General features: G+C 39.4%; 1 protein-coding gene across 1 annotated transcript in view; it reads right to left on the reverse strand.

The window, feature by feature from the left end:
- LOC115114575 (parathyroid hormone/parathyroid hormone-related peptide receptor-like) overlaps nt 1–26265 on the reverse strand; it is a 66940-nt gene that overhangs the window by 18433 nt on the left and 22242 nt on the right. The window contains exons 2-4 of the mRNA XM_029642944.2: nt 8229–8331; nt 3145–3255; nt 2637–2761 (exon numbers count right to left, since the gene is read on the reverse strand). Of these exons, the coding sequence (XP_029498804.1) occupies nt 2637–2761; nt 3145–3255; nt 8229–8331 (339 nt within the window). The remainder of the gene's footprint in view (nt 1–2636; nt 2762–3144; nt 3256–8228; nt 8332–26265) is intronic.

Raw genomic sequence — 26265 nt, forward strand, 5'->3', positions numbered from 1 at the left:
CTTTGTTTGATGTGCAGTTCCAAGAATAACATGCCATTATACCCTGGGTTGTTCTGAACAGAATGAGCCTAAACGCTTTCAAATGATGCCCACCTGACCCAGATTGTGATTTATAATGGACCGTTTTTAGATTGCGTGAACAACAACAGTAATTTGTAGCAGTGCAGGCCTATGTTACAAACAAAAGTGTGCTTGCTTCAGTTCCTCAAGGACATACATAGCTAGTGGAGCTAAAAAAAGAAAGAAGTAAATTAAGACTGTTCTTTGAGTGAAATTGCATTCAAATGACCTGTGCACACCAATTAGGCCTCACTCATTCCCTTGTAATTTCTTTGTCATGTTGCACCTACCCCACATTTGCCATGAATATTCTTATAATGTTATTGAATATGTCCAGCGTATTTTCAGATTTCATAATTGTCAAATGCTGCAAAAAGTGCAGCGTAAAATTTGGATTCAGTCTCGTGTCAGGTGAACTGTTGCGTCCTCAATTTTGGTCCAGTAATTTCCCAATAATCTCCAAAATGTCCCATTTAAATTGTAATCATGGTTATGCATATGCTTCTCATATTTCTTATGTTAGAAACATTTATATTTGTCCCTATCCATATAGGCCAATTCCCAGGATTGTAACGGGTTAAACCCCTTGGTCCTCAACAACCGTTATTAGAGGTGTTCATTTCAATGATCGAATGGATTTCCTTAACACTCAGTTCTACGCCAGTGGACAGTGGGCAGCCATGGGTTAGTTCGTCTGCTCCGTCACTGGGCCTTCATAAGGAGGCGGTAGGTAATCAGCCCCTGAATGCAAGTATGGGTCGCTGCAGCCCATGGAGACTGGAGTATGGGTGACTAGGTGTGTGGAAAGGAGTAGGTGTGTGGAAAGCGAATCAGCTAATTGGGCTGATTTGTTGCCACTCAACACCATTTTGTGTGGTTGATTGGGATGCACGACGAGTCGATAAGCCAGCGACCAGTGAACCAGTGTTGTATTGACGTGCCGACCTGAGATGCTTCCTATTGTATCACGGTTGTGTCACCGGCGGTAGCTAACATGGCAATTGATTCACCTCCCATCAATTTATTTCAAGTAGGACAGCAGCCTACACAATAAATAACTAACATGGATAACCATATAGATATCACCTTGATACATACATGCAGTCTACTACTCAATGGGGAGGGCATGAACGGCAACATCACCGGGACACCATGCCTTTCACTCCGCTTGACAAGCACTTCTGTCCGGCAAAGGCTGGGGAAGTAGCTACCTAGTAGCCAATATCAGGGTGACAGTAAGCACACACATACAATGCATGAAGCAACTGTACTCCCATCTTCAGTACTTTTAATCAAAAATAAATAATTGTCAGTTTTATTACTGAAAATGTACAATTATTTGTGTAAAACTAAATAAGACTCAGGCACATCCTTTGCCTTCGAAATACAAGTCCAAACTCTCACTGTACGGTAGCTCATGCCGCGTTCACGTGCTAGTTGGAACTAGGAAACTCTGAAATTTTATACCTGCTAACTGATTGTAGTTATACACGTGCCTCATTCAGTTAGTTGGATATTTCTAGTCCCGACTACCACGTGAGTGTATGGTAGTTGAGTCGTAAGACACAAAAAAACAACTTAATCAATTATTATGTGGATTATAATTATTGGACATTTTTGTAGGGGTTGATACATTTTTCAAAAGGGAAAATCCAGTCTGGTATTTCAAAGTGGATATTACAAACTTCATAAGCCGTTTTAAAGCTCAAATACACTACAAGTTTAACTAGGTGAAACATTGCTCCTGTAAGTCACTTCCAAACACAAGTATTAGCAGATGCTCTTATCCAGAGCAATTTACAGGAGTAATTAGGGCTAAGTGCCTTGCTCAAGGGCACATCCACAGATTTTTCCCCTAGTCAGCTCAGGGATTCAAACGAGCAATCGGGCTACCTGCCTACTGTTGTGTTCACATAATCTCCATGGGGGAAATAAGTAAATTGTCATGTCTGGTTTTCATTTCAAATAGTCCAACAATTCTGAGGGGACATGTCTTTTGTTCCATTATGCGACACTTCATCTAAATTATAAACAGGGTTTTTATGTTCATCTTCTAAATATATATTGTTATTGTTAGGTTTCTTACAAATGAGTAGAAACATCAGGAAAAGCAGAAGGTAAATGAGTCTAACAAAGGGGATGACAGACAGACAATGAACACTGTAGATGCTCATTAAGTTACAGACAAGGTTATAGAATGATTGAACACTCAGAGAATGTGAGCCAGGTAGCTGCTCCAGTATGCTTAGACACAAAGCCCCCTCCAGGACCATCTGATGTGTGACAGAAATGAAAAGCATCCCACTGCATACTGATGTAGTGAAAAGGACCTTTGTTCTGACCAATCAAATCACACGTCCAATATCATTAACATTCTAATACCTCCACATTGATTATGTATGCTAATGCCACAACAGCCCCCAAAGAATAGAATAGATTGAAATGTCACATTTTTTTCCAGAAATGTCACACAATGGCCACTGTCCCTGTCTACTACTATTGTGTCACGTCTCTGACAAAGTTGGCATTGTCTAATGGTGCAGAGAAATGCATGCTGGGATGGACATGACTCTCACCTTCTCATTGTTTTGGTTATAGTGCGAGAGGAATTTTGCACATTCGCTGTAGTTGGCCCATGTCTTGTTGTTGGTAGTGGTCAGCTCCCACGTCCCATTGCTGTCACAGCGACGATAGGCTAGTCCTGTAGAATACAACACAATTACAGAAAACAACAGAATGACACAATGCACATGTCATTTCTTTTCACCTGTAAGTGCATATTGCCGTTGTCTAATCACATCAGAAATCATGGGCATTTCAACAACTTCACAACAGCCTTGTAAGACAAAGTACTTACATAACAAATTACAATATCTTGTTGCATTGCCATAGCTATATAAATATATTGAAAATAAATGCCCCATGCTGTGTTACAGATTAAAGTAGATAAAAGATTATCCACTATCTCAGCGGCCTATTGGCTATCTTACTAATGTGGGCATTGAGGCACCATGACCTAAAATGGAAAATGAGCTCTGTGCAAGAGAACTGTTGAACTGCAGGCTATCAAGGGGCCAGTGTTACCTTTATGGTTGAAGTCATAGATGTAGTCTGGACAGGCAGTGGACACCAGCTTCCCGGGAGACCCCTCAGGCCAACATACAATGCCATCCCACTCTGGCGAGCAGTAACCATCTGCAGGAGTAGAGACAAAGCAATGGTGACATTTAAGTGTAGTGAGTTTGAGTGTTCACTGCCTTGGCTCCAACATTACACTGCTGGAGGCTTCTTTGTTAAATTCCAGAGCACCAGCGAGTAGCTGTGTTTTTTTTATTGTGTTGTCCTCTAAAGACGATACACAAATGAACTTTAGCCTAATGTTATGATCATAAATAGCATGTAGAGAAAGACGGCCCTGGCGGCTTGTTAATTGGTGGGTATGCAGGAAACAGATGCAATGTCCTTTGTGATGCTGAATGTTCACAACACCAGCCATCCAGAGCAGTGTTGTGTTCTGTCTGCTGGATATGTTTGGTCTTTACAATTAAGGCTCAACAAACCAGCATTGAATTCCCCAAACACCTCTGAAATGTCTATATTTGCCAGCAAATGTGTGTTCATTTCAATGTTTTTATTTCAATTTGCTTCAATCCCATCCGATATATCAAATCAGTCATGGTAGGCTGTTTATGTCCACCCCACAAGAAAGACATGTTTGCTAGTCTACGTTGCTTCCTCTGCCTGAAATGGACACTTGAAATGTTGTAATCATTAAATAACTGAGTAGGTCTAAGCAGACGTGTTTCTAATGATCCATAGGAGCGGCATAGGCCTAAATGGGCTATTTATTGAAAGCTTATGATCTCACCGCAGCACTCACACGCTATAGTGCATCTGTTTTGTCAAAGTGGTTTTAATATGGATCTTATTTGTGGAGATTCCATGCAAAATTAAGAAAACAACAGTGACAAGGCTGTAGCGTTCTGGCTCCCTGGGAAGAAACAAAGATACTATGACGCAACACTGAACACGAGTCTAGTCTACCACAGTGGAAGAGCAGAGTCAAGCAGAATTGTTGTTCTGCTAACCGCTCTCAAATCCACCCTCTTGTAAAATGTTTCTTCCCCGTCCCCTGAGTGTGTGTAATGTGCAGTGAAGTTGCTATTTGTACAGGATTGTGAAAATGCCTTTATCTCACAATGAATTGTTGTGAGTGGAAGGCAGACGCCTTACTTTTCTGGGATCAGCAGCCTCACGTTCGTTAATACGGGCAGCAGTAGCATTTTAGAAGGTTATTATTAACCCTAGCCCTGCAGTAGTGGGAGTGTAGTCCCCCTCTCCCCACAGATCCCTGGCAGACGCCGGTTTCTGGCTACGCTTTTATTTTCTATTATTGAAAACATCTGCCCCACACTCACCACTAATAACTAGTTGAGGATAAAACTAAAACTGTTTTCTCCTTGCTTTACATCTATTATTGTCTCATTCCTGTAATCAAAGTTACAAAGAAACATCAGAGGCAATGACAAAATGCTTTTCATGTGCCTTCAAAATGGCCCGTCACCCAGCTCTCAATGAAAGCGTAGACTTTGTATGATTTAGACTGATTTTAGATTGTGAGAGATGACAGGGTTGAAAAAAAAGCCTAAGAAGCTTCACGTTTTTCAAAATCACAATGACCACATGGTCCTGGGAGTGAAGTGAGAATGAAATCGGTCTTAGGTTTTAGTTTTTTTGGCTGTACTTTTAATACTCATTGGACCACCTACCAACAGACTCAAATTAAACACAGAACACACACATATATCATTTCCTATAAATTCCATGACCATGATTTAAATATAAACGTGACTGTGGGGGACGTTGGTATTGGTGATCTATTAGAGGTTTTAAATAACATTTTCTTTTCCCTGCAATCATTTGATTCAGGCCTTGCAGATGTCAAAACATATATCGCAGTAGAGTTTTGATATGTACAAGCTGTTATGATGAGTGCTGATGTTATTTTACACTGGGACTACAGGTTTGAATGCTGAGCTATTTTCAACACTGCAAGGTCTAGGGCCTTGAACCCACATCCTTCTACTGTCCTAACCAGGCAAACCTCAGTGTCTCCCTCAATGAAAACATTGTGTCAAGGAAGTAATGAGAACTCAAGTATTTAAGGCACAAATGAAAAATAATAACAAATAGATGGGCTTCACAGTGAAACACCGCAATACCAAGCAAGACCCTCTCCTTGGGCTGAGGTTGGCCGACCACCCTACCAGCCACCACTTTCAAAATAGCTAGAATAGCAAGATCAATTCATTACTATTTGCAAAACAGTCTCCCCTCCACAGTAATAATAGTTAGGCTAACCAAGAGTTTACAGTGGCACAGAACCCCAAGGGTGATGAAACACAATATAGGCAAGACAAATCTGGAAGAAAAGTCCTCAAAATTGCATTCAGTTGCTATTCTTTGAGTTTGAGTCAGAATGCAGGTTTCATGGTTTTTCCACAATAGAGGAGACCACAATTAGCAGTAGCCTATTCAAAAAAAGGGGAACTCTTTTCTTGGCCAATGCGACATTACAAAAATAAAAACGATTCATAAAATATAATTGCCTGTTAACAGCAACAGTTTCCATCGTCATTTCTACAGGGTCATCATTAGACTCACTACACCATAGGCTATGCTGTAACCTTCCAGAACATAATTCTGTGGAAGTCTTTGCCACCTAATATAATATATTGCCATTCTACCTTAATCAATTATATTTGTAATAGGCATCTAAATAAAAAATGTTGATTGAATATCGACATAAAATAAATAGCAATAAACAGATCAACAGATGTGCACATTAGGTTGAAATGAAGTTCAAATGAAAACGCAAAGAGTGAAATAATTAAGAAAAAAAACCTCAAGCGCACAAAATGAGGTCTTGAATTCTTTTTCAGGCAGAAAGTATACCAGGGCCTTTTCCCTCTCTTTGAGAGGTAGGTCATATGTTTACACTAATTTCAACATCAACTGAGCTATGATTCAAAAGACGTGTGCAACCTTCCAAAAGGAGCCGGGATACAGCCACCAGATAAAGGCTATGTCGAGTCTACTACTCTCTGACAGCGTCATCAGGTATACAGGTCAAGTAGTGGTCATCTCTGACGCATCTACCGTTTGCCCGAAAACTGTCCCTCCAGCAACAGCTTTGTATAGAAACCATATCCAAAGTAGATCTCTAAAGAAGTGTATCCATCAAGAGAAATCATTGAAACATGAGTTTTAATTGGTCTTTGAATAAATTATTAAATGACCCACATTTGTCAGTTTCTGAATTTCTATTCATTACACAAAATGACTAATTTAAATATACACGGACCCAAACTGAAGGTAACAGTTCTATTCTCCCAGGTGATAAAAAGTCAAATACGGCATATGTGAACATATCAGCAAAAGTAACCATCAAGAGCACAGGAGGTTGGTGGCACATTAATTGGTCTGATCAAGAGAATAATTAAAACATTTCAATTTGTCTTTGGTATATTTGAAAGTTTACCACCACTTTATAGACAATTATTTCAATTTGTGATATGCATTTCTGTTCATTTCACAAATTGACTCATTTAAAAAGAAACCGACAAAAACTGGAGGTAAGATGTGTATTCTCCAAGTTTATAAAGTATTATGCTTACTCAAGACAATTTCAGTTAAAATACTCTCCCAAATGAAGAAGGATAACTTTCTAGTCCAAGGAAACTGTTGAAGGCTGAAATGAACCCTGGAAATGTACCCCAGATACCTGGAAAAAGAGTAACACCTCATACAACAGTGACATGCAACAAATGTCAGGCTGCATTACAGGTGACGGTGGTCAGGGGACACAAGATGCCTGTCATCTTAGAACACTCTAATGTGGCTATAACAGCCCTGCTTAGTGTCAAGTGTCTACGATCATTCTGATCAATACACACGCAGGCTTTACACTTTCCCTCTTAAACACTGAAACCATCACCTTCAAACAAGTATTTTGATGACCGTTGATAATAGATGACCATATAATGTGTTATTTTAAGTTCTATTTCCAGATATACCTAAAACTGTGAACATTTGCAGAATATGTGCACATTTGGGGATTGTGGTGAGAGATAATATAACTACTGGGAATCCATCAACAATACCTTTTGCTTTCTTAATTTTAAAATAAAGGTTTGCAATGCTGTGCTTCATTTACAGAGAAGTTTTGTTTAGAAAGCCTGAGAACTCAACACAGAAAGAACCCAAGAAGACCACAATGAACCAGGGTTAAAGAGAAAATAATATGACTGGCTGGATATGGAATCCAAAACCTCTTTAGAATAATCAACCAGAAAAAACGACAGTGACCACAGAGACAGGGGGATTCTGGGGTCTGGCTGAATGTGACAGTCTTCACATAACCACAAGTAAACAAATATGGACCGGATTCTCTCAAAAAGTCCCCCTGACCATCGTAACCTCCTAACCATACAGGAAGAAATATAATACATTTCCCCCTCTTAATTTCAGACTACAGTACAGCCACGGTATCTGTATTTGTCCAGTATGAATGCCTCATATTAAAGCTACAATCTGATATTGGATCAATGCCAGCAGCAGTCACACTAATTGGAATAATGTGAGTCAATGGTGACAAAGGAAGGAAACCATTTTCTCCACCTGAGATAATTCATCTTGTGACAGGCTCTAAAAACACATTTACATTTTCTGCTTTTCTGTCAGAGCCGAGTAATTATTCCTACAGAAACCCTGTCCTGTTTCCATGTCTGATGCATATTAGTTCTGACCCAGTCAATAATCTGTACATCTCAGCCTCTATATCCACTGCTTCCTCTGCTCTGTCAACACTGTTATAGTGATGTTGGCAGTTCAAACAGAGTTATTTTTCTGCTTGGACAACCTAGTAGACAAAATAATGCTTATGTTCCTGGTGTGTCCTCAGGTGCCAATGTGACAGAACTAGACGTGTGCATGGTTAACAGAGCAGGCAGTGAACCAACAACTCTGCAGGAAGCCACAGATGTCATTTATCCATTACCAATGTGGCAGGACTGTTTTCATGTCAATGAAAAAAACTAAACACAACGTCAGGTAGGTTGACACGTCATGTTTACATAACTTTGATCTGAGATTCGTTTTTTACTCACCACCAGGCTTGTGTTTGTTACTGATGGCCACCTCACACTTGCGTTTGGCTTTAAACAGCAGACCGATCTGTTCCTCTTTGGTGAGCACATCATCTGCCTCCACCTGCATAGAAAGGACAATGACACTGAGTTAGTGGAGCGAGGAGCAATCATTCTTCCATCAACACAATGGAAAAGTGAAGCATCTGAAACAACATGAAACTTGAATTGTAACAAACATCAGATAGCGGAGGAGCAATGCATCGTTGTGAAACCACATTTCATTTCCCATATCAATAAGCATTTTAAGTGAGGTTGACAGCTTCGTGAAATACATAAAATGGACAATATTAAACACAGCTGCCCCCCCAAACACACACACACACACACACACACACACACACACACACACACACACACACACACACACACACACACACACACACACACTGTATATAAACAACTAGCCTAGAGAACAGCAGCAGGTGGTAGTGTGTGTAATGTGTGCATGCATGCAATGCAACCCAATTATCAAAACTCTGTCACTCATTGTCTCAGTCTAACAATTTCCTCAAACATAAGACAGTGTTTTCTTCTCTGATACATTTGAGATGAACCAAAATAAAGGCATTTGGCCAACTGTAAGTCACAATGAGTTGTGCAAACGTAAAGCCGATTACATATTTTTATTTCTGTCTTAGCTGCCCATGAAGGCAAAGGGTTATAAAAGACCTTGCGGTTTCTGTTTCTTGTCCAAACAGTATCAGTTTCGCTCTTTGTTTATAGACCCAGCTGGTATTCCTGTGATTTTAGCCACTCTGTGGCTTGTGTACCCTGAAGCACTAATCAGATATGACACAGAAAAGGGAAAAATACATTTCATACCAAACGGTTTCCTCTTACACCTCACAACATTTGCTCAGCTTTCAAACACAGCTCTGGAGAGAGAGCCATAATATCCAGGTGTGGTTTTCTATTCTAGGAAACTTTCCCCCTCCTAATAGGTACCTTTGGCTGGAGCTTTCCCTTGACTTGTGTCATCTTTGGCATTCGTGACAAAAACATTTACCAGCAGACCCATTTTCAAACTGTTCATGCAAACTCACGTTTGCATATCTTGTAAACTTAAACGAGTGGCACCTCACAATGATAACTTCTAATCATTGTAAAGTATTTCATTCATAAAAGGTTTTACTGTACGTGCTGGAAGAACAGTCTAACTGAGCCAAAGTGACGTGATAATGTCAAAGGTTATAAAAAGTTGACCCTAGACCAGTGGTCACCAACCGGTCGATGGCGATCCTATTCGATCACCAAACATTTCTGTAGAAAAGCCAAGGATAAAGCCTTGTTTTGTTGTTTTGCGTTGCGCTGTTGTTGGTAGATGCAATCGATTCAGAAGCCCTGCGCGCCGGGTAGGCAAGGTGTTCCCATGTTGAATCATTTCATGTGACTGAAGGGAACATTTCTGCCTACCCAGCAGACCAGGAGAGCTGTGGCTAAATCAAGTGTGCCTACTGCGCTGGCCAATCTTATACCTTATCACTGTGCCTACTGCTTCCGCGACCCCACAACAAAGTTTGATACCAGCCTACATGAGATTTCATAACTTTTAAAACCATGACCAGAGATAGACTGTCAAAGAATACAGCAAAAGAGCAGCTGTTTTTATGAGGATTTTTTTCTGAATTCATGTTTAAGTTTTTAAATCAGCACTGTCAACACTTTTACAAAACAAAACGCACTTCCTCCTACTTCCATTAGCATTTCAGCTGCAATCAATGAGTAGCCAAATGTATCGATAGGCCTGCGTTTTTATGATTATTAGCACTTCCTATCTTTTTAATATCAAGGAATATTTCACTTTCTCTGGCCATGGGAACAACATGAATTTGTGCATGAGGCAGATGTGGTGCGACTCGAGTTTCATCATCAGGTGGAAGACAGTGTCCCCTCTCTCTGGTCAATCTCACTGGAGGAAAGGAGAGAACAGGGGCTGTGAAAGGCGGAGGTGTGGTCTCTCCCTCTTATGCTCTCTCCCTCCCTTCGTCCGCTGAGACTGACCATCAGATGCAGGTACCATCAGTCCAGTTAAATTTATGCTCAGCTGTGCCTCGCAAGGGTTACACCAACTGATCTATTTTGATATCAAAGCTCAGGCTTTGAAATATAATATGATCTGAGAAGAACATTGGCAGACCAGGCATATAGCCAATATGCTGTGATAATGTAGCCCTACTGCACAAACCTCTTTCCTACAGAACTGCTTTTATTAGGTTAATATTGCATGTTTTGTTTTTTTTCAGAGCGGAAGATATCGGCTTGCCTATTGACTGCTAAAGTGATCTTGACTCAGAAAAGGTTGGTGAACACTGCCTAGTATCTATCCTCCCACAGTGACTAAAGAAGTGATATAACTTTAATCCCTCAACCACTGTGAGAATCTAAGCATGTGGTACAGTACAAGCTCAGTTAAGTCACACCCTGCAGGTGTCAGCATATGTTTTACACAGATATGGATTCGAACACCATTAAAGGAGACGCTAGTATGATCCAATGTGCCACCACGTTGACCCGAAAGAGACGTTTGGTTTAACAGTAAATTACATGGACTAATATACTGTATATTTTATGCAGGCCTACTCTCAGAGGTACCTTCATAAATCAACTTGACTCTTATTTTTATATTATTTTTATGACAGTCTATGTCTACTCTTGTTGTCTGTATAGTTAAACACCATGTTGTGCATGACTTAAAAAAATCGACTTTTAATAATTTGGGAAATAAGATAGCCAGACCTTTCAGGGAGGGGATATAATATTAAAATGGCAAATACCAGGCCCACAGCCACACACAGGGCTGCACTGCAACACTTGACACCATAATGCTCGATCCATCAATATTTTCCCAAGTTTAAGGGTTGAAATAAGAATGTCCATTTTGAGAGCTGAATGGGGCTACAGAGGAAAAGAGAAATGTATGGCCTAGGATGGTAAACAACCACAGATGGAACAACATATCACAACACAGCGAACAAGGATAGAAACAACCTGTTTACTGTACTGGCTATGCCAATATAGAATATTCCACAGGTCTATTCCAGAGAAGCAAAGATAATGTTCACATCTAAATCGCTGCTGACTTCTGTTACTTTATGCAGGGGTAATGGCAGTGACAGGGCAGAAAAACATGAAAACAGCCCTTGAATAGACAGGTGTCTTCAACATCTTAGACAGGTGTCTTCATCCAAATCTAAAGATGGCATATTCAGCAAATCATTTACTTTGACATTAAGTAACCATCCAAGGTTTTAACAAACTATGCACAAGGATGTTGAAGGAGAAAGAAGATCTAAGGAATAACTGCAAGGTATAGAGAGCGCAATGTGTATTTAGGGCTGCCTGGAAGAAAATGTGGCTTTTTTAATGGACACTTAAAAAAAATACAAGTAAGCTACAGAATTGTTACCCAGAAGTTAGGGATGCACAATATATCGGTTAACTTATCGGAATCGGACGAAATTAGCTAAAAATGCCAACATCGGTATCTGCCCGATGTCTAGTTTAATGCCGATGTGCAAAAACGATTTTTTTAAAACGATAAAATATAAATATATATATTTTTAACTGAAAATAAATTAAACATGGCTTCACTGCTATGAGCTTCACGACTGACATTTGGACCAGCGATGTCAGCCCCATGAGCATGCTGAGTCTGACAGCACAGTGGGTGGTTGAGTATTTCGTACTGAGAAAAGTCGTATTGCATGCTCATGAATGTGCTGGTTGTCATACCATTGTTGCAATTTCAATGACATTTGACAACATGTTTGAAACTTGAACACACTAGCTAGCTCCATTCAAACAACTGACTGGAGAAATAAGCTCATCAACTGCACCTGCAGCAGACGTGATTCCCTCTGTCATGGCATTGAAATGCCTGTCAACAAAACAAGCGACTCGGTGGCATTCTCTCTCCTGTGTCACCACCATGCTCGATGCTAGGTACAAGGACCTCTACTTAGATGCAAACAAGAAACAGGGTTTATGTGAAATGTTACATACACAGCTGGACCAGATGGAAACAGACACAGTGACAGTGCACACAGAAGAAAAGAAGCCATGGACAGACAGCTGAAACTTCACTGCTTGACATGTATGATGAAATCCTGGTTGAGAATGAAACGACTGAACAAATGAACAATGAAACAGCACAGCAAGTAAGTGAAAGAATTAGGTTTTGATTATGTTTTACTGGTAATGGGGACATACGTAAATGCCCCCCCCAAAAAATGTTGGGGTCAGTGTGTGTGTTTGTGTAACCTTTACTTAACTAGGCAAGTCAGTTAAAATAACAAACCCATACGACGGTGGGCCAATTGTGCGCCGCCCTATGGGACTCCCAATCACGGCTGGATGTGACACAGCCTGGATTCGAACCAGGGACTGTAATGATGCCTCTTGCACTGAGATGCAGTGCCTTAGACTGCTGTGTCCATGTGTGTGTGTTAACTATTTCACTGTACTAGAATGCTTAAAAGGCTGCAAAAAAATTTAATATCGGTTATCGGTATCGGGGGCCAAAAATATCATATTGGTGCATCACTACTAGAAATGATTTGATATTGAGATAAAAACAGCTGCATTGGACCTTTAAGTGTGTTAAGTCAGAAATAGGTAAAAGAGAATAAGAGGCCGTCAATATTTCACTAGCAGACAATGCAGCTTGCACACGTCTTTGTAAGGAAGATACATGCCGAGATATCATGATGTATAATTTCGGATTAGAGCCATCCCCTAGAGGAGGATCATGGTTAATAAGCCCGTGCCTCTTGATTATTTTTGAAAACTATATTCCTTCTCCACTGGCTGGGCTCCAAACCGCCAAAGCAAACATAACTCTCACATTGAGAAGCGTTGCACATTCTTATTTACCAGCATTCCATTCAAAAATACAGTATTCTTTTTGTAAAATACCTTTGACAGCATGCCCATTTTATTTTATTTTTTAAATACACACCACATACAGTAAACATGCGTTTTCATCATTAGTCCTCTAAATAAAAACATTACTTGAATAAACCACTCGTTTCTGTTTGTCTTCAGACTCCAGGTTAAATAATGAAAGAAAATCTCTCCTTTCAAGGAAATGTGTGGACCAATATTGAGTTTGCTGCATATAGGCTGAAGGGACAACACCATTGGAACAGCCAATTATGGCTAGTCTCTCTCTCTCTCTCTCTCTCTTTTTTATTAAGTTTCTAGAATGAATAAAGCTTTACACTGTGGCCATACTGCACCCTTTTACATCTCACTCAAGGTTGTCAGTCAATGCGGTTTGAGTAACAGGAGAGAATAGATTTGGTTTCTACAAAAATGCTGCAGAAAGTAAAGATTTAGCTTTTGTTGCAAATGAAATACATGTGATAGGAAGTGGGTGAAGACGAGTGACAAGAGAAGAAGAACGAGTTGAGCTCTGAGTGGAGACTGTGGGTTCAGCTGCATTACCCACAGTCTTGATTATAGACCGCCTTATACAATGGCAGGACATTTCTTTAGAAACTTGTGGTAAACCAAAGCATTTCCTGAAATGGTCTACTCTGTGTATTTGTGACTCAAATGCTGAAAGTGGAATAAATCGACTCCCATCCAAAAACAGAACTGCAATGTCTGTATGTGTTCCAAGCAGATTAAATTAACATTATGTTATATAAAATGCAACAGCAGATAAGTAAGTTGTTGCTGAAATCATATTATTGCACAAATAAAAAATACATGCATACTACAATGGGGATTGGAGACCATACAGAACAAAGAGGAACTAAACCTAACCTGGGATGGTTAAGATTAAGAAAGATGAAAGTGAGAGATAGAATAGCCTACTGCAGACCAATATGCCACTAGGTGTGTTGGACAGGCATTGGACAGGCATTTGATTTCCATAGGGGGGGGCACATTTTTCCATGGTGCCTCCAATGTGGGCACGTGCTTGCATGTGCAAAACTTTTTTAAATGGGTTTTATAATAAATACATGCAATTTAACTTTACAAATGTATTACCTTTTAATGTGGCATGAACACAAGCAGTCATGATGTTTTCATCTGACTGTCAAACAAATCACTTCCAAAAGAAGGTTACCTTCGCATGTTCGTCCAAAATAATCCCAGTATCTGTGCATGGCGCCAACTTTCTTTCAATTCCATTGGTGTAGTCTATCTTCTTTTGTTGAGGTAGCACAACATTTCTTTTAGAAACATTGTCATAATTTGTCAGTCAAAGTTTGCAGACTGTCTGATAGCCTATTGAATATCATTGTAGAATAGCCCTAAGAATATTAGACTCATACACCAAGTTAGGCATACCTTACTTCAAAATTCAGCCATCATCACTGTCAAGTGTGAATGATAATTCTTCAGGTTTTTACAGTGAAATGTCCAAACTGCATCTGCATGCCAATCATTTGATCTCAATCAGTTTCATGAGAATGCGCATTAAGATCTTCTTGAAGTTCTGTTTCGTGAGCCAGTTAAAGCAGATTGTGTTTACAAACTATGAGCCTTTCTTGTATGCATATTTTGTTTTAATTAAAGCATATATCCTGTATAGTGGCTCGCTCTGTTGAGTTTTGGCCACATGAGGACTTTTATCGACTTTTCAGCTTCAGATAAGAACTGACTGAGGATGTGTTTTTGGTGTAACATTTTATAGGCCTTCTATGGTAAAGTGTATTCTATTATATTCGGTTGTTATGTGAAATACTAATGAATCATTATTAGAAGTTGACCGATTATGATTTTTCATTGCCGATACCAATTATTGGAGGACCAAAAAAAGGCAGATGCCGATTAATCAGCCGTTTTTGATTTATTTATTTGTAATAATGACAATTACAACAATACTAAATGAACATTTATTTTAACTTAATATAATACATAAATAAAAATCTATTTAGCCTCAAATAAATAATGAAACATGTTCAATTTGGTTTAAATAATGCAAAAACAAAGTGTTGGAGAAGTTCAAGTGCAATATGTGCCATGTAAAAAAGCTAACGTTTGAGTTCCTTGCTCAGAACATGAGAACATATGAAAGCTGGTGGTTCTTCAATATTCCAAGGTAAGAGGTTTTAGGTTGTAGTTAATATAGTATTTATAGGACTATTTCTCTCTATACCATTTGTATTTCAAATACTGTACCTTTGACTATTGGATGTTCTTATAGGCACTATAGTATTGCCAGTGTAACAGTATAGCTTCCGTCCCTCTCCTCGCCCCTACCTGGGCTCAAACCAGGAACACATCGACAACAGCCACTGTTACGGATACAGTTATCCTGTGTGTGTGTGTATCCTGTGTGTGTGTTTCTTTTCTCTCCTTCTCCCCTCACAGGTGAAAATCATCACTCCCCAATCAGTCAACAATCAATCATCAATCAGAAGACACACCTCCTCCTATTTCCTACCCTATCACAGTTCCTTCCCCATGGTTTAAAAACCCCATCATTTGTTTGTTCTAAAGCAATCTCTAGCAATCTTTAGCTCAATCTCTAGCTAAATCTCTCTGTAAATGCCATGTCTGTAGGTCTCTGTGTTTCACTCTCGCTTTGTGTCTTAACCTCTCTTTTGTTTAAGCACCTCATAGCACTTTGTCATCACCTGTGAGTATTGTTTTTGGTTATGGTGTTTGTTTGTTGCTGGTGGGAAAAGGGGGAAACCAAGACAAGTCGCCCATGGGCATACACTACCCGTAGGTGAACTTTGTTAAATACACTAGTTAGAACTGGGCGGACCACCCACTGTATTTTTGGTTAGTTAGTTAGCTGTTGTTAAAGTAGGCTAGTCTAGCTTAGGGGTGTTTTTGAATACTTATTGTTTCTTTCCTTGGGTCCAGCTCAGCCCCTTTTCCTGCTCCCCCCATTACCGTGTGTTTATAAATAAACCTGGAGTTTGACGGTAGATTTCTGTTGTCGTGGTTATTTCGTGCACACTTTTACTTTGTCACAATAAGAATTTGCATGAGTTATGTTACGGGTCTCATTACCATCCCCCCTAGACTGTCGGGCCAAAAGGGATTCGTAACAGCCACACTCGAAGCAGCGTTACCCATAGCTCCACAAAAGCCCCGGCCCTTGCAGAGCAAGGGGAAAAACTACTCCAAGTCTCAGAACGAGTGACGTTTGAAACACTATTAGCGCGCACCCCGCTAACTAGCTAGCTATTTCACATCGGTTACACCAGCCATTAGGCTGATAGGCTTGAAGTCATAAACAGCGCTGTGCTTGCGAAGAGCTGCTGGCAAAATGCGCGAAAGTGCTGTTTGAATGAATGCTTATGAGCCTGCTGCTGCCTACCATTGCTCAGTCAGACTGCTCTATCAAATCATAGACTTAATTATAACATAACATTCAGAAATACGAACCATGGTCATTAATATGGTCGAATCCGGAAACTATCATTTCGAAAACAAAACGTTTATTATTTCAGTGAAACACAGAACCGTTCCGTATTTTATCTAACGGGTGACATCCCTAAGTCTAAATATTCTTGTTACATTGCACAACCTTCAATGTTACGTCATAATTACGTAAAATGATGGCAAATTAGTTCGCAATGAGCCAGGCTGCCCAAACTGTTGCATATACCCTGACTCTGTGTGCAATGAACGTAAGAGAAGTGACACAATTTCACCTGGTTGATATTGCCTGCTAACCTGGATTTCTTTTAGCTAAATATGCAGGTTTAAAAATACATACTTCTGTGTATTGATTTTAAGAAAGGCATTGGTGTTTATGGTTAGGTACAGTCATCCAACGATTGTGCTTTTTTTAGATAAACTAGTAATATCATCAACCATGTCTAGTTATAACTAGTGATTATGATTGATTGATTTTTATAAGATAAGTTTAATGCAACTTACCTTGGCTTCTACTGCATTCGCGTAACAGGCAGTCTCCTTGTGGAGTGCAACGAGAGGCAGGTGGTTATAGCATTGGACTAGTTAACTGTAAGGTTGCAAGATTGGCTCCCCCGAGCTGACAAGGTGAAAATCTGTCGTTCTGCCCCTGAACAAGGCTGTTAACTCACCGTTCCTAGGAAGTCATTGAAAATAAGTATGTGTTCTTAACTGACTTGTCCAGTTAAATAAGGGTATAAAGTTAAATAAAGGTATACATTTAAAAAAAAAAATCGATTTCCGATTGTTATGAAAACTTGAAATCGGCCCTAATTAACCGGCCATTCCAATTAATCGGTCGACCTCTAATCATTATGTGATCTTGCTTTGATCTAACTTTACTAAACACCATTGTGAGAAGTAAAAATCTTCTATTTCTAATAATAATAATAATAATAAGTGATGAGTAGGACTATTAGGCATAGACAACAGAACTTGATGTTATTTAAAGAGATTTGAGCACCCTTCTATTCGTGGTGCTGAAAGGACAGCACCATAACCAAGTCGTCACATATCGTTCTGGGTTCCACTGCGTAAGAGGTGTCCATGGACTTTTATTAACAGCCATGCAGACACACTGTGAATTTGGATCCTAGATCTCGTTGGTGTGATGATAAGGTTCATGCGGGGGATCAGTTTGTCTGCATACACAATAGAGGTGGTACGTTTCTGTAAGCTAAGCACTCGGACAGTTGGGCGAGTTTAAGTGCGTCGTACATGAGCTCCAAGTCCATAACAAACTGTTTTGTGGACACCCGTTTTAGCAACCCCTGATACACAGGAGGTTGGTGGCATCTGAATTGGGGAAGACAAGCTCGTGGTAATGGCTGGAGTGGAATAAGTGGAATGGTATCAAACACCTTGACGGCAGGTAGAGGATTTGGCCAGTAACCGAAAGGTTGCTAGATCAAATCCTGACAAGGTAAAAAGCTGACAAGGTAAAAACCTGACATTCTTCCCCTGAAGAAGGCAGTTAACTCACTGTTCCTAGGCCGTCATTGTAAATAAGAATTTGTTCTTAACTGACTTGCCTAGATAAATAAATCAAACACATGGTTTAATTCCATTCCAGACATTATTATGAGATAGCCTCCACTGCCCTGGTAGAGTTTTCTGTCTGTGGCTGTTCTTGTTATATCGGGTTTGGCACGCTCGAAGTAGAGTAGTCAAGCATCTGACCGACGGGCCTCTGCACACACGCCTACACTTCTTCATCATTTGTGCCACCGCCAGAGAGAGAAGACAGGGAAGAAACCACCTACATGTATCTATAAGCTGTTATAGACTCAGCAAATTGGATGCAGTCTATCACAGTGCCATCTGTTTTGTCACCAAAGCCACATATACTACCCTCCACTGTGACCTGTATGCTCTCGTTGGCTGGCCCTTGCTTCATATTCGCCGTCAAACCCACTGGCTCCAGGTCATCTATAAGTCTTTGCTAGGTAAAGCCCCACCATATCTCAGCTCACTGGTCACCATAGCAGCACCCACCCATAGCACGCACTCCAACAAGTATATTTCACTGGTCACCCCCAAAGCCAATTCCTTCTTTGGCCGCCTTTTCTTCCAGTTCTCTGCTGCCAATGACTGGAACGAATTTTAAAAATCACTGAAGCTGGAGACTCATATATCCCTCTCTAACTTTAAGTACCAGCTGTCAGAGCAGCTCACAGATCACTGGACCTGTACATAGCCCATCTGTAAATAGCCCATCTGTAAATAGCCCATCCAACTACCTCATCCCCATACCGTTATTATTATTTTTTGCTCCTTTGCACCCCAGTATCTCTACTTGTACAAATAAAAAATAGGGGGATCTTGTCAATTATAGCTCCACCGAATCTTGTTTTTAATGGCCTGTCCACTATCTGTAAAAAAAACATGAATATTTTACTTTTGACATATTGCACCACATGAATGTTTTAGCGGACGCAAGTTCCTGGATATTATAAACTCTATGAGTCAGTGCTACTCCTCCTTAAATGTGCAATTTGCATTTGATGATAAAAAACCACAGACCACTAGACTAGTTGTCCTTTGGAAATGCTCTGCAAACCACACTCTGACTTAAAGCAGCATTCAGCTTCTAATTATACCCTGGCCTGGCCAGATATGCCTGAAGAACAGCACTTGTGTCCCTGATGGAAACATTATGTGTGCTTTTGGGAAACCAGCAGAGCCCTACATATCATGGGGCCATGGGGCCAGAAGAGGTCTTTCTGTCTGTGTGGTTCCCTTTTATTGGAAATTGAGCACTTATATATATTTTTTAAGTTATATAAGCGCTTTGCCTTTAATACAGAGAGCATGCATGAGTTCTCTGTCTCTCTGTCACTAAAGCAATGCCAGCCAGAATGACCGCATTTTAATTTTCATCAAAAGCTTAAACACTACTAATGGTTATATAACAATCAAAGACACCAGACATTTCATAATATCCTAATGGGTGTTTCAGAAATGTTTCAATAAATCACATAGGGAAGGATGGATGGAGGGTGGGGTGGCCAGCATGACAATAGGTTATATTTACATACATCTGGGGAATGCAGTATCTGCAAAGTATGTTGTTAAGGGGAGTGATCCTTTTGACATACATTTGACAGATTATCTAGATTTTGGATTAAATATATTTACATGTATTTATTTATATTCCTAAAAGCTTTCTATTTTAAGATCCTGGTCTTTTTACTCTTGATACTGTGACACTGTAACACAACATTACCACCTCAGTCCATTACCTTCTAACTGTATTTTCAGATCATACATCTCTGTGTCCCATTAAGTTTCATAAGTCAACCTTCAAATGACATTGTTCATACAGGTCAGTATGTTATCGATTCCATATAAATATTCATAATTTTTTGTATTGAATTATTTCACCTTTATTTAACCCGGTAGGCTAGTTGAGAGCAAGTTCTCATTTACAACTGTGACCTTGCCAAGATGAAGCATAATACAAATAGCATTACACCGTGAGAAAGATACATAATTGTAATGACAGAAAAACTCCATTACTACACCATTGGTGAAATTCAATGTTGATACTGAAGTAATAATAGCATTACTGCACAAGTATATCTGCTACTTAGTGTAAAGTGTTACAGACGTATCCGTTGTATATTTTCTTTAACTCCCATGTTTATCTTCTTTGCTGTGATATACCTGTACATGATCAGAGCTCTATTCCCAACATGAATGATGCCATGGTTCAAATGTGCGTTTCAGTACACTATATGCAGGGGAGACTGGTTGAAACAGAGATAACAGAGGAAAGAGACACTATTGTGGACCAAACTCATTGAATCGCTTGCACATAGCCATGGCCTCATTGTGAAAAAGAACTACAATACGTGAGTCAGAAAGCCAGATCCTACAATATTTACCATGGATGAACAGCAGGTGAGTTCTAGTAGCTCCATCAATTTTTTAAAGATAGTTACGTAAAATAAAAAAAGAACCCATTAAGAAGAAAAAAAGGACGCCTGAAATATCTGAAAGCTTTCCACAGGTAGTTTTTTTTTACCTTACAGAAAATACCATAAATGAATGATGACAGTGAATGAACGCCCAGTGCCAGGACAGTGGAACTCAAAGGTTAACGATAATTCAATTTAGAATATCCCCAAATGGTTCAAGTTTCATCATAACTCATTTTCACCATTCACATCGACAGCATTGTCATCGTTTGAGATCAATGTCTTTCACTTCCTTTTTCATTTCATCAGATTTTCCCACTACTGACAATCCAATACCACAATATAACCAATCAACATTCTGCTGCTGGCTCAGTCTAATTCAATAAGTCTTGTGGTATCTTGTGTGTGTACTTAGGACAAAAACACATTACCAGTCCATTAGCGTTCCAGGTTAGTCTCTAAAGCTGCGTTCACACAACCAATTCTGATATTTAGTTTCACGAATTGGTCTTTTATCCAATCAGATCTGCTCTGAAAAAGATCCGATGTGAAAATATGTGATGTGATTGGTCAAAAGACCAATTAGTGGAACAAAAATATAAGAATTAGGCTGCCTGTGTAAGCGCAGCTTTAGTTGGTCTGTCTACAACCCAATGGATTGACAGGTTGCTGCTTGGACTGATTTTTTTTATTTCACCTTTATTTAACCAGGTAGACCAGTTGAGAACAAGTTCTCATTTACAACTGCGACCTAGCCAAAATTGCAACAGTTCACACTTTGTGACTCTGAAGGGTTGTCCACATTGTTAAAAAACAGGTATTTCCACAGGCCATTAACTGTATGAAAAGGCCTCCAACTGCCATTTAAATGTTTTTAAACAATGGTTTAACTGCTTTGTTCAGGGGCAGAGCAACACATTTTTACCTTGTCAGCTCAGGGATTCAATCTTGCAACCTTTCGGTTACTAGTCCAATGCTCTAACCACTAGGCTACCTGCTGCTCCATTGCAGCTGAGCGGTATCATACTGCTTTCTCAGACCTGTCATATTTAACAGGGATTTTACACATTTCTAGGATGCCTGTTTTGAAAAACTTAGTAACACTTTCAAGTGTAAAAGCCAACAATTATAATGAATTTGATACATAGAGACATAACATACAGTATAATTAGTCCCATAAGGAGAGTCATAAAGAGTCATAAATGCGTATAACTAGTAATAATGCATTATATGCCTTAAAAGGCATTATATAACCCATAAAAAGCATTAGAAAAAAGGCATTAGAAGACTAAAAGGATCCATCAAATGCATTTTGGTGTGTCCTCATAGTGGTCTCTAACTTGAGGTCAGACTCGCTCAGGTGGAACAGACTTCAACTTTTTTTCAATGCTGAATTGAATGTCATTGAAAAAATCGAAAGGTGTCATAATGTACTTTTCCAAAAACATCATTACAAAAAAACGACTCATCTAGTTTTTCAAAAGTATCTGTAATCTTATTACAATTTTTTTGCCTGTAACGTAACTGTAATAAGTTTACATGTGTGACGACCATCCCACTCTGTCTGCCGAATCCTTTCTCTCTGCTCTTGTTTTCCTTAATAGGATGTCGGGGGACAGAGCTGGGAGGGTCGTCAGCGAAATGGGATACAGGTGTGTCCCGGGGATAAATACACCTTTCCCCCATACATCGAGGAGACTCTCTCCACGCAGAGACACTGTTGTTTGGTGTTCATTTGTTTTGGCACCTTTCAACAACCCTCATTATCACCATCTATGCACGCATCCACTCACTCACACTACTGACTACATACACACCATTGTTACATGGATGTAGTTTACTTAATTTAATAAATATGTTTGTTATTTCTCTATCTCCACATTGTTTTCCTCTTTGTTACGAGCTATGAGCCAGTTCGTAACTCACTGTTAAAGTATAACTAAAAGGTTTTCTATGTCTGTTCTTTGGGGCACTCAGTGTAGTAAGTGTTTATAATATACTGAACAAAAATATAAACACACATGCAACAATTTCAATGATTTTACTGTGTCACAGTTCATATAAGGAAATCAAATTAAATACATTCATTAGGCCCTAATCTATGGATTTCACATGACTGGGCAGGGGCGCAGCCATGGGTGGGCCTGGGAGGGCATAGGCCCACCCACTGGGGAGCCAATCAGAATGAGTTTTTCCCCAGAAAAGGGCTTTATTACAGACAGAAATACTCCTCAGTTTTATCAGCTGGTCTCAGACGATCTCTCAGGTGAATAAGCTGGATGTGGAGGTCCTCGGCTGGCGTGGTTAGATGTGGTCTGCAGTTGTGAGGCCAGTTGGAAGTACTGCCAAATTCTCTAAAACGATATTGGAGGTGGCTTATAGTAGAGAAATTAACATTCAATTCCCTGGCAAAAGCTCTGGACATTCCTGCAGTCAACTTGAGACATCTGTGGCATTGTGTTGTGTGACAAAACTGCATAATGATCATGCTGTTTAATCAGCTTCTTAATATTCCACACCTGTCAGGTGGATGGATAATCTTGGCAAAGGAGCAATGCTCACTAACAGGGATGTAAACAAATTTGTGAACAAAATTTGAGAGAAATATGCGTTTTGTATGGAAACACTTTACATGTTGCGTTTATATTTTTGTTCAGTATAGATTGTTCAGATACCATGTGTGGTCAGGTAGTTTTAACCAGAGGAAGAACACTATAGGACATTATGAAATATTAAGCTATTTTTCACCAGAGAGCATTAGGTCATGCTTCAGAGAAGATTTCAGATGAATGAACACACCCCTTGCAGTACATTGAGGTTGATTTAATTCAAGCATGCTTTTTAAGTTCATATGTTTCTAAAAAATTCCTCAGAACGTGTGAGATGTTATCTTTGTTCATGCTTTTCAGAATTACATGGATTCCACATGTTCAAGAGTATAATTCAGGAAAGGAAAAATGTAAATATATTGGCATTACCACCATAACTGAGCTAGTACTAAAATGGCACCCAACATTTTAATAGAATAGTCAGATTTTTGCACATACAAAATGTTGTTGGTAATCTCAGTTTTTTCCCCCATCATGGAATTTGTGCTATGCACATTAGCAAATGTCTGTTTGGAATATTTGATGAGCGATAACCCATAAAAGCAATGGTGCATTGCCAACATGCCCATTATAGAGAAAATGAAATATTTTAACCATCTTAAACCTCCACAATCCTCACGACACCGCTTTATCAATCAATATGTTTTGTCGGCATCTTTACTATCACCATCTCTTTCTCTGAATGGGCCAAGCGTATGGAACAATCCCTTGGAACTGTTTATGCCCCAACTGTTGGATGAAAAATGGGGAATTGAGCAGTGAAAATTCTACTTAAATACACATTTTTCACTGTCATCCAAGGGCACAAACTCCTGCAGAGCCGAGCAGGGCCAGGCATTTGTGTAAGGCCCCTAATTATGACTGCTTGCCTCGCTAATAAGCGACAGCTTCCCAAATTGGAGTATAATCAGCGTCTGCTTAATTATCCGAGGTGTCTCTTGTTCCCCAAACATCCCGCCCCTTTGATTAGCTTGTTAAAGGGTCTTTTGCAAGTGAACCTTGATGGGAAGGTCAAACGCAGCATGGAGTGCTTACACAGGAGCTCTTTACCCACTAAAACTGAGGAGTCAAATCAAAGATGGTTTATTTATGTGAAAGCTCAAATTAAGAAAGAGCGCTAGGTAAGAAAGGTAGAAAGCTCAGCAGGATTTAAGGAAAAAATAGATATCTGGGGGTTAGAACTCACAGTAATTGAACTATGAGCCAACTTTCTTAGCAGACTGCACAACCAAAAGCAGCTTGGAAAAAAATATACCAACTTGACATGACCTCCATTCTCATCTAGTTCTTGTTGTAATGGATGTAGCTATGAGTATAAATGTATAATCCTCATAGCCTACCTGTTGTTTTATTTGAAAAAGCTATGTGTATGAAACGGTAAGCAAAAACTTTGAATTTGGTCATATGTGGAAATGTGCCTTACTTCCTTTTATATTTTGTGTAACGTCAGTAGTCTAGTCAAGGAAGCATCATGCAAAATATATTGGCGCCCTCCACTCACCAAGACCATTGCCAAATAAGGCGCGCTGTCACCAGCTTTTATAGTAAGCCTTGAGGTGGTACTACCCAGCACATTCAGAAGGTAGTGTATTTCATACCGAACCCCTCCACTGAGAGGGGTACAACTACATCACAATTTCAATGGTAGAGTTGAACCGCTAGGGGCAAAAAGAGCTAGATTTCTATTAAAATACCAAAATGTATCACCTTTGCAAAGGACTGTAAAAATGAAGACCAGAATTGACGTGTATCATTATAAATAAGCCTAAAATATTTGGTTTTCGATTAATTTTGTTATTTTCATAAATGTTACTCTTTAATAAAGCCCCCATGCAGTATTTTGAATTAAATGTTTTAAATCATCACTGTATGCCTAATAAATCACTGTGTGTGTTAATTTAATGAAAATGACTAAATATATTTTTGATCATTTATTTCCTTGAGCCTCCTTATGCAATTTAAATTCTCAGTCTGGGTGTGTTAATAAAAATGTAAATATATTTACACACACAGCCCATTGGAAGATAGGATTTTCTAAACTCTAGAGCCTACCCCACTTACCCCTTCAAAATAGGAGAATACATATGCAAATAAAAAGATGATTGGTCAATTGTCAGAATAATCAGATCAGATTATGATGTCATGCTGTGGGCCAAAAACTCCATCCCACCTGAGCAGGCTGAAATTCCACTCAAAATGTTTTAATAAAAGGGCATCAACATAATTTTCACAATTTCAGAGTGTTATTTTGACCTCATATTGTAGAAGTATCAGAAGAAAAACAACTGGAAAATCAAGTTTTTGACTGCACTGCCCCTATAAAGTAGATTTTACTTTTCAAGCATGAGAGAAAAAGAAAAGTGTCAAAAAATACAATTTCAGACATACCAGCTTCAATCAAACAGTAATGCTCAAACCATTTGAAGACTTCCATAAATCTTCATTGGAGAATTTCTTCTCAAAGGCCAGAAAACTGAGTGCAATGCCTGTCATGTTTTGGCTTGATTGCAATACTTTATTTTCAAGTGACAATCACACAGCATTGCAGTCAGTCATTGAAACATATGAAGCCTCCCACTGCCCGGGATAAATGAGACCCAGTGTTTTCCTAAAACATCACTGAAATTATGTTTTTCAGTGAGTTGCTCCCAACCATTACATTTACAGTGCATTCGGAAATTATTCAGACCCTTGACCTTTTCCACATTTTGTTAGGTTAAAGCCGTATTCTAAAATGGATTAAATGTTTGTTTTTTCCTCAACAATCTACCCACAACAGCCCATAATGACAAAGCAAAAATGTATTTATTAAAAATTAAAACAGAATTAACCCATTTAGATAAATATTCATATCCTTTATTCAGATTTTGTTGAAGAACCTTTGGCAGTGATTACAGCCTCAAGTATTCTTGGGTATGACGCTACAAGTTTGGCACACCTGTATTTGGGGAGTATCTCCTATTCTTCTCTGCAGATCCTCTCAAGCTCTGTCGGGTTAGATGGGGAGAGTTAAGAGCACAGTTATTTTCAGTTCTCTCCAGAGATGTTTGATCAGGTTCAAGTCCGGGCTCTGGCTGG

Source organism: Oncorhynchus nerka, linkage group LG9b, assembly GCF_034236695.1.
Source record: "Oncorhynchus nerka isolate Pitt River linkage group LG9b, Oner_Uvic_2.0, whole genome shotgun sequence".
Classification (NCBI taxonomy): domain Eukaryota; kingdom Metazoa; phylum Chordata; class Actinopteri; order Salmoniformes; family Salmonidae; genus Oncorhynchus; species Oncorhynchus nerka.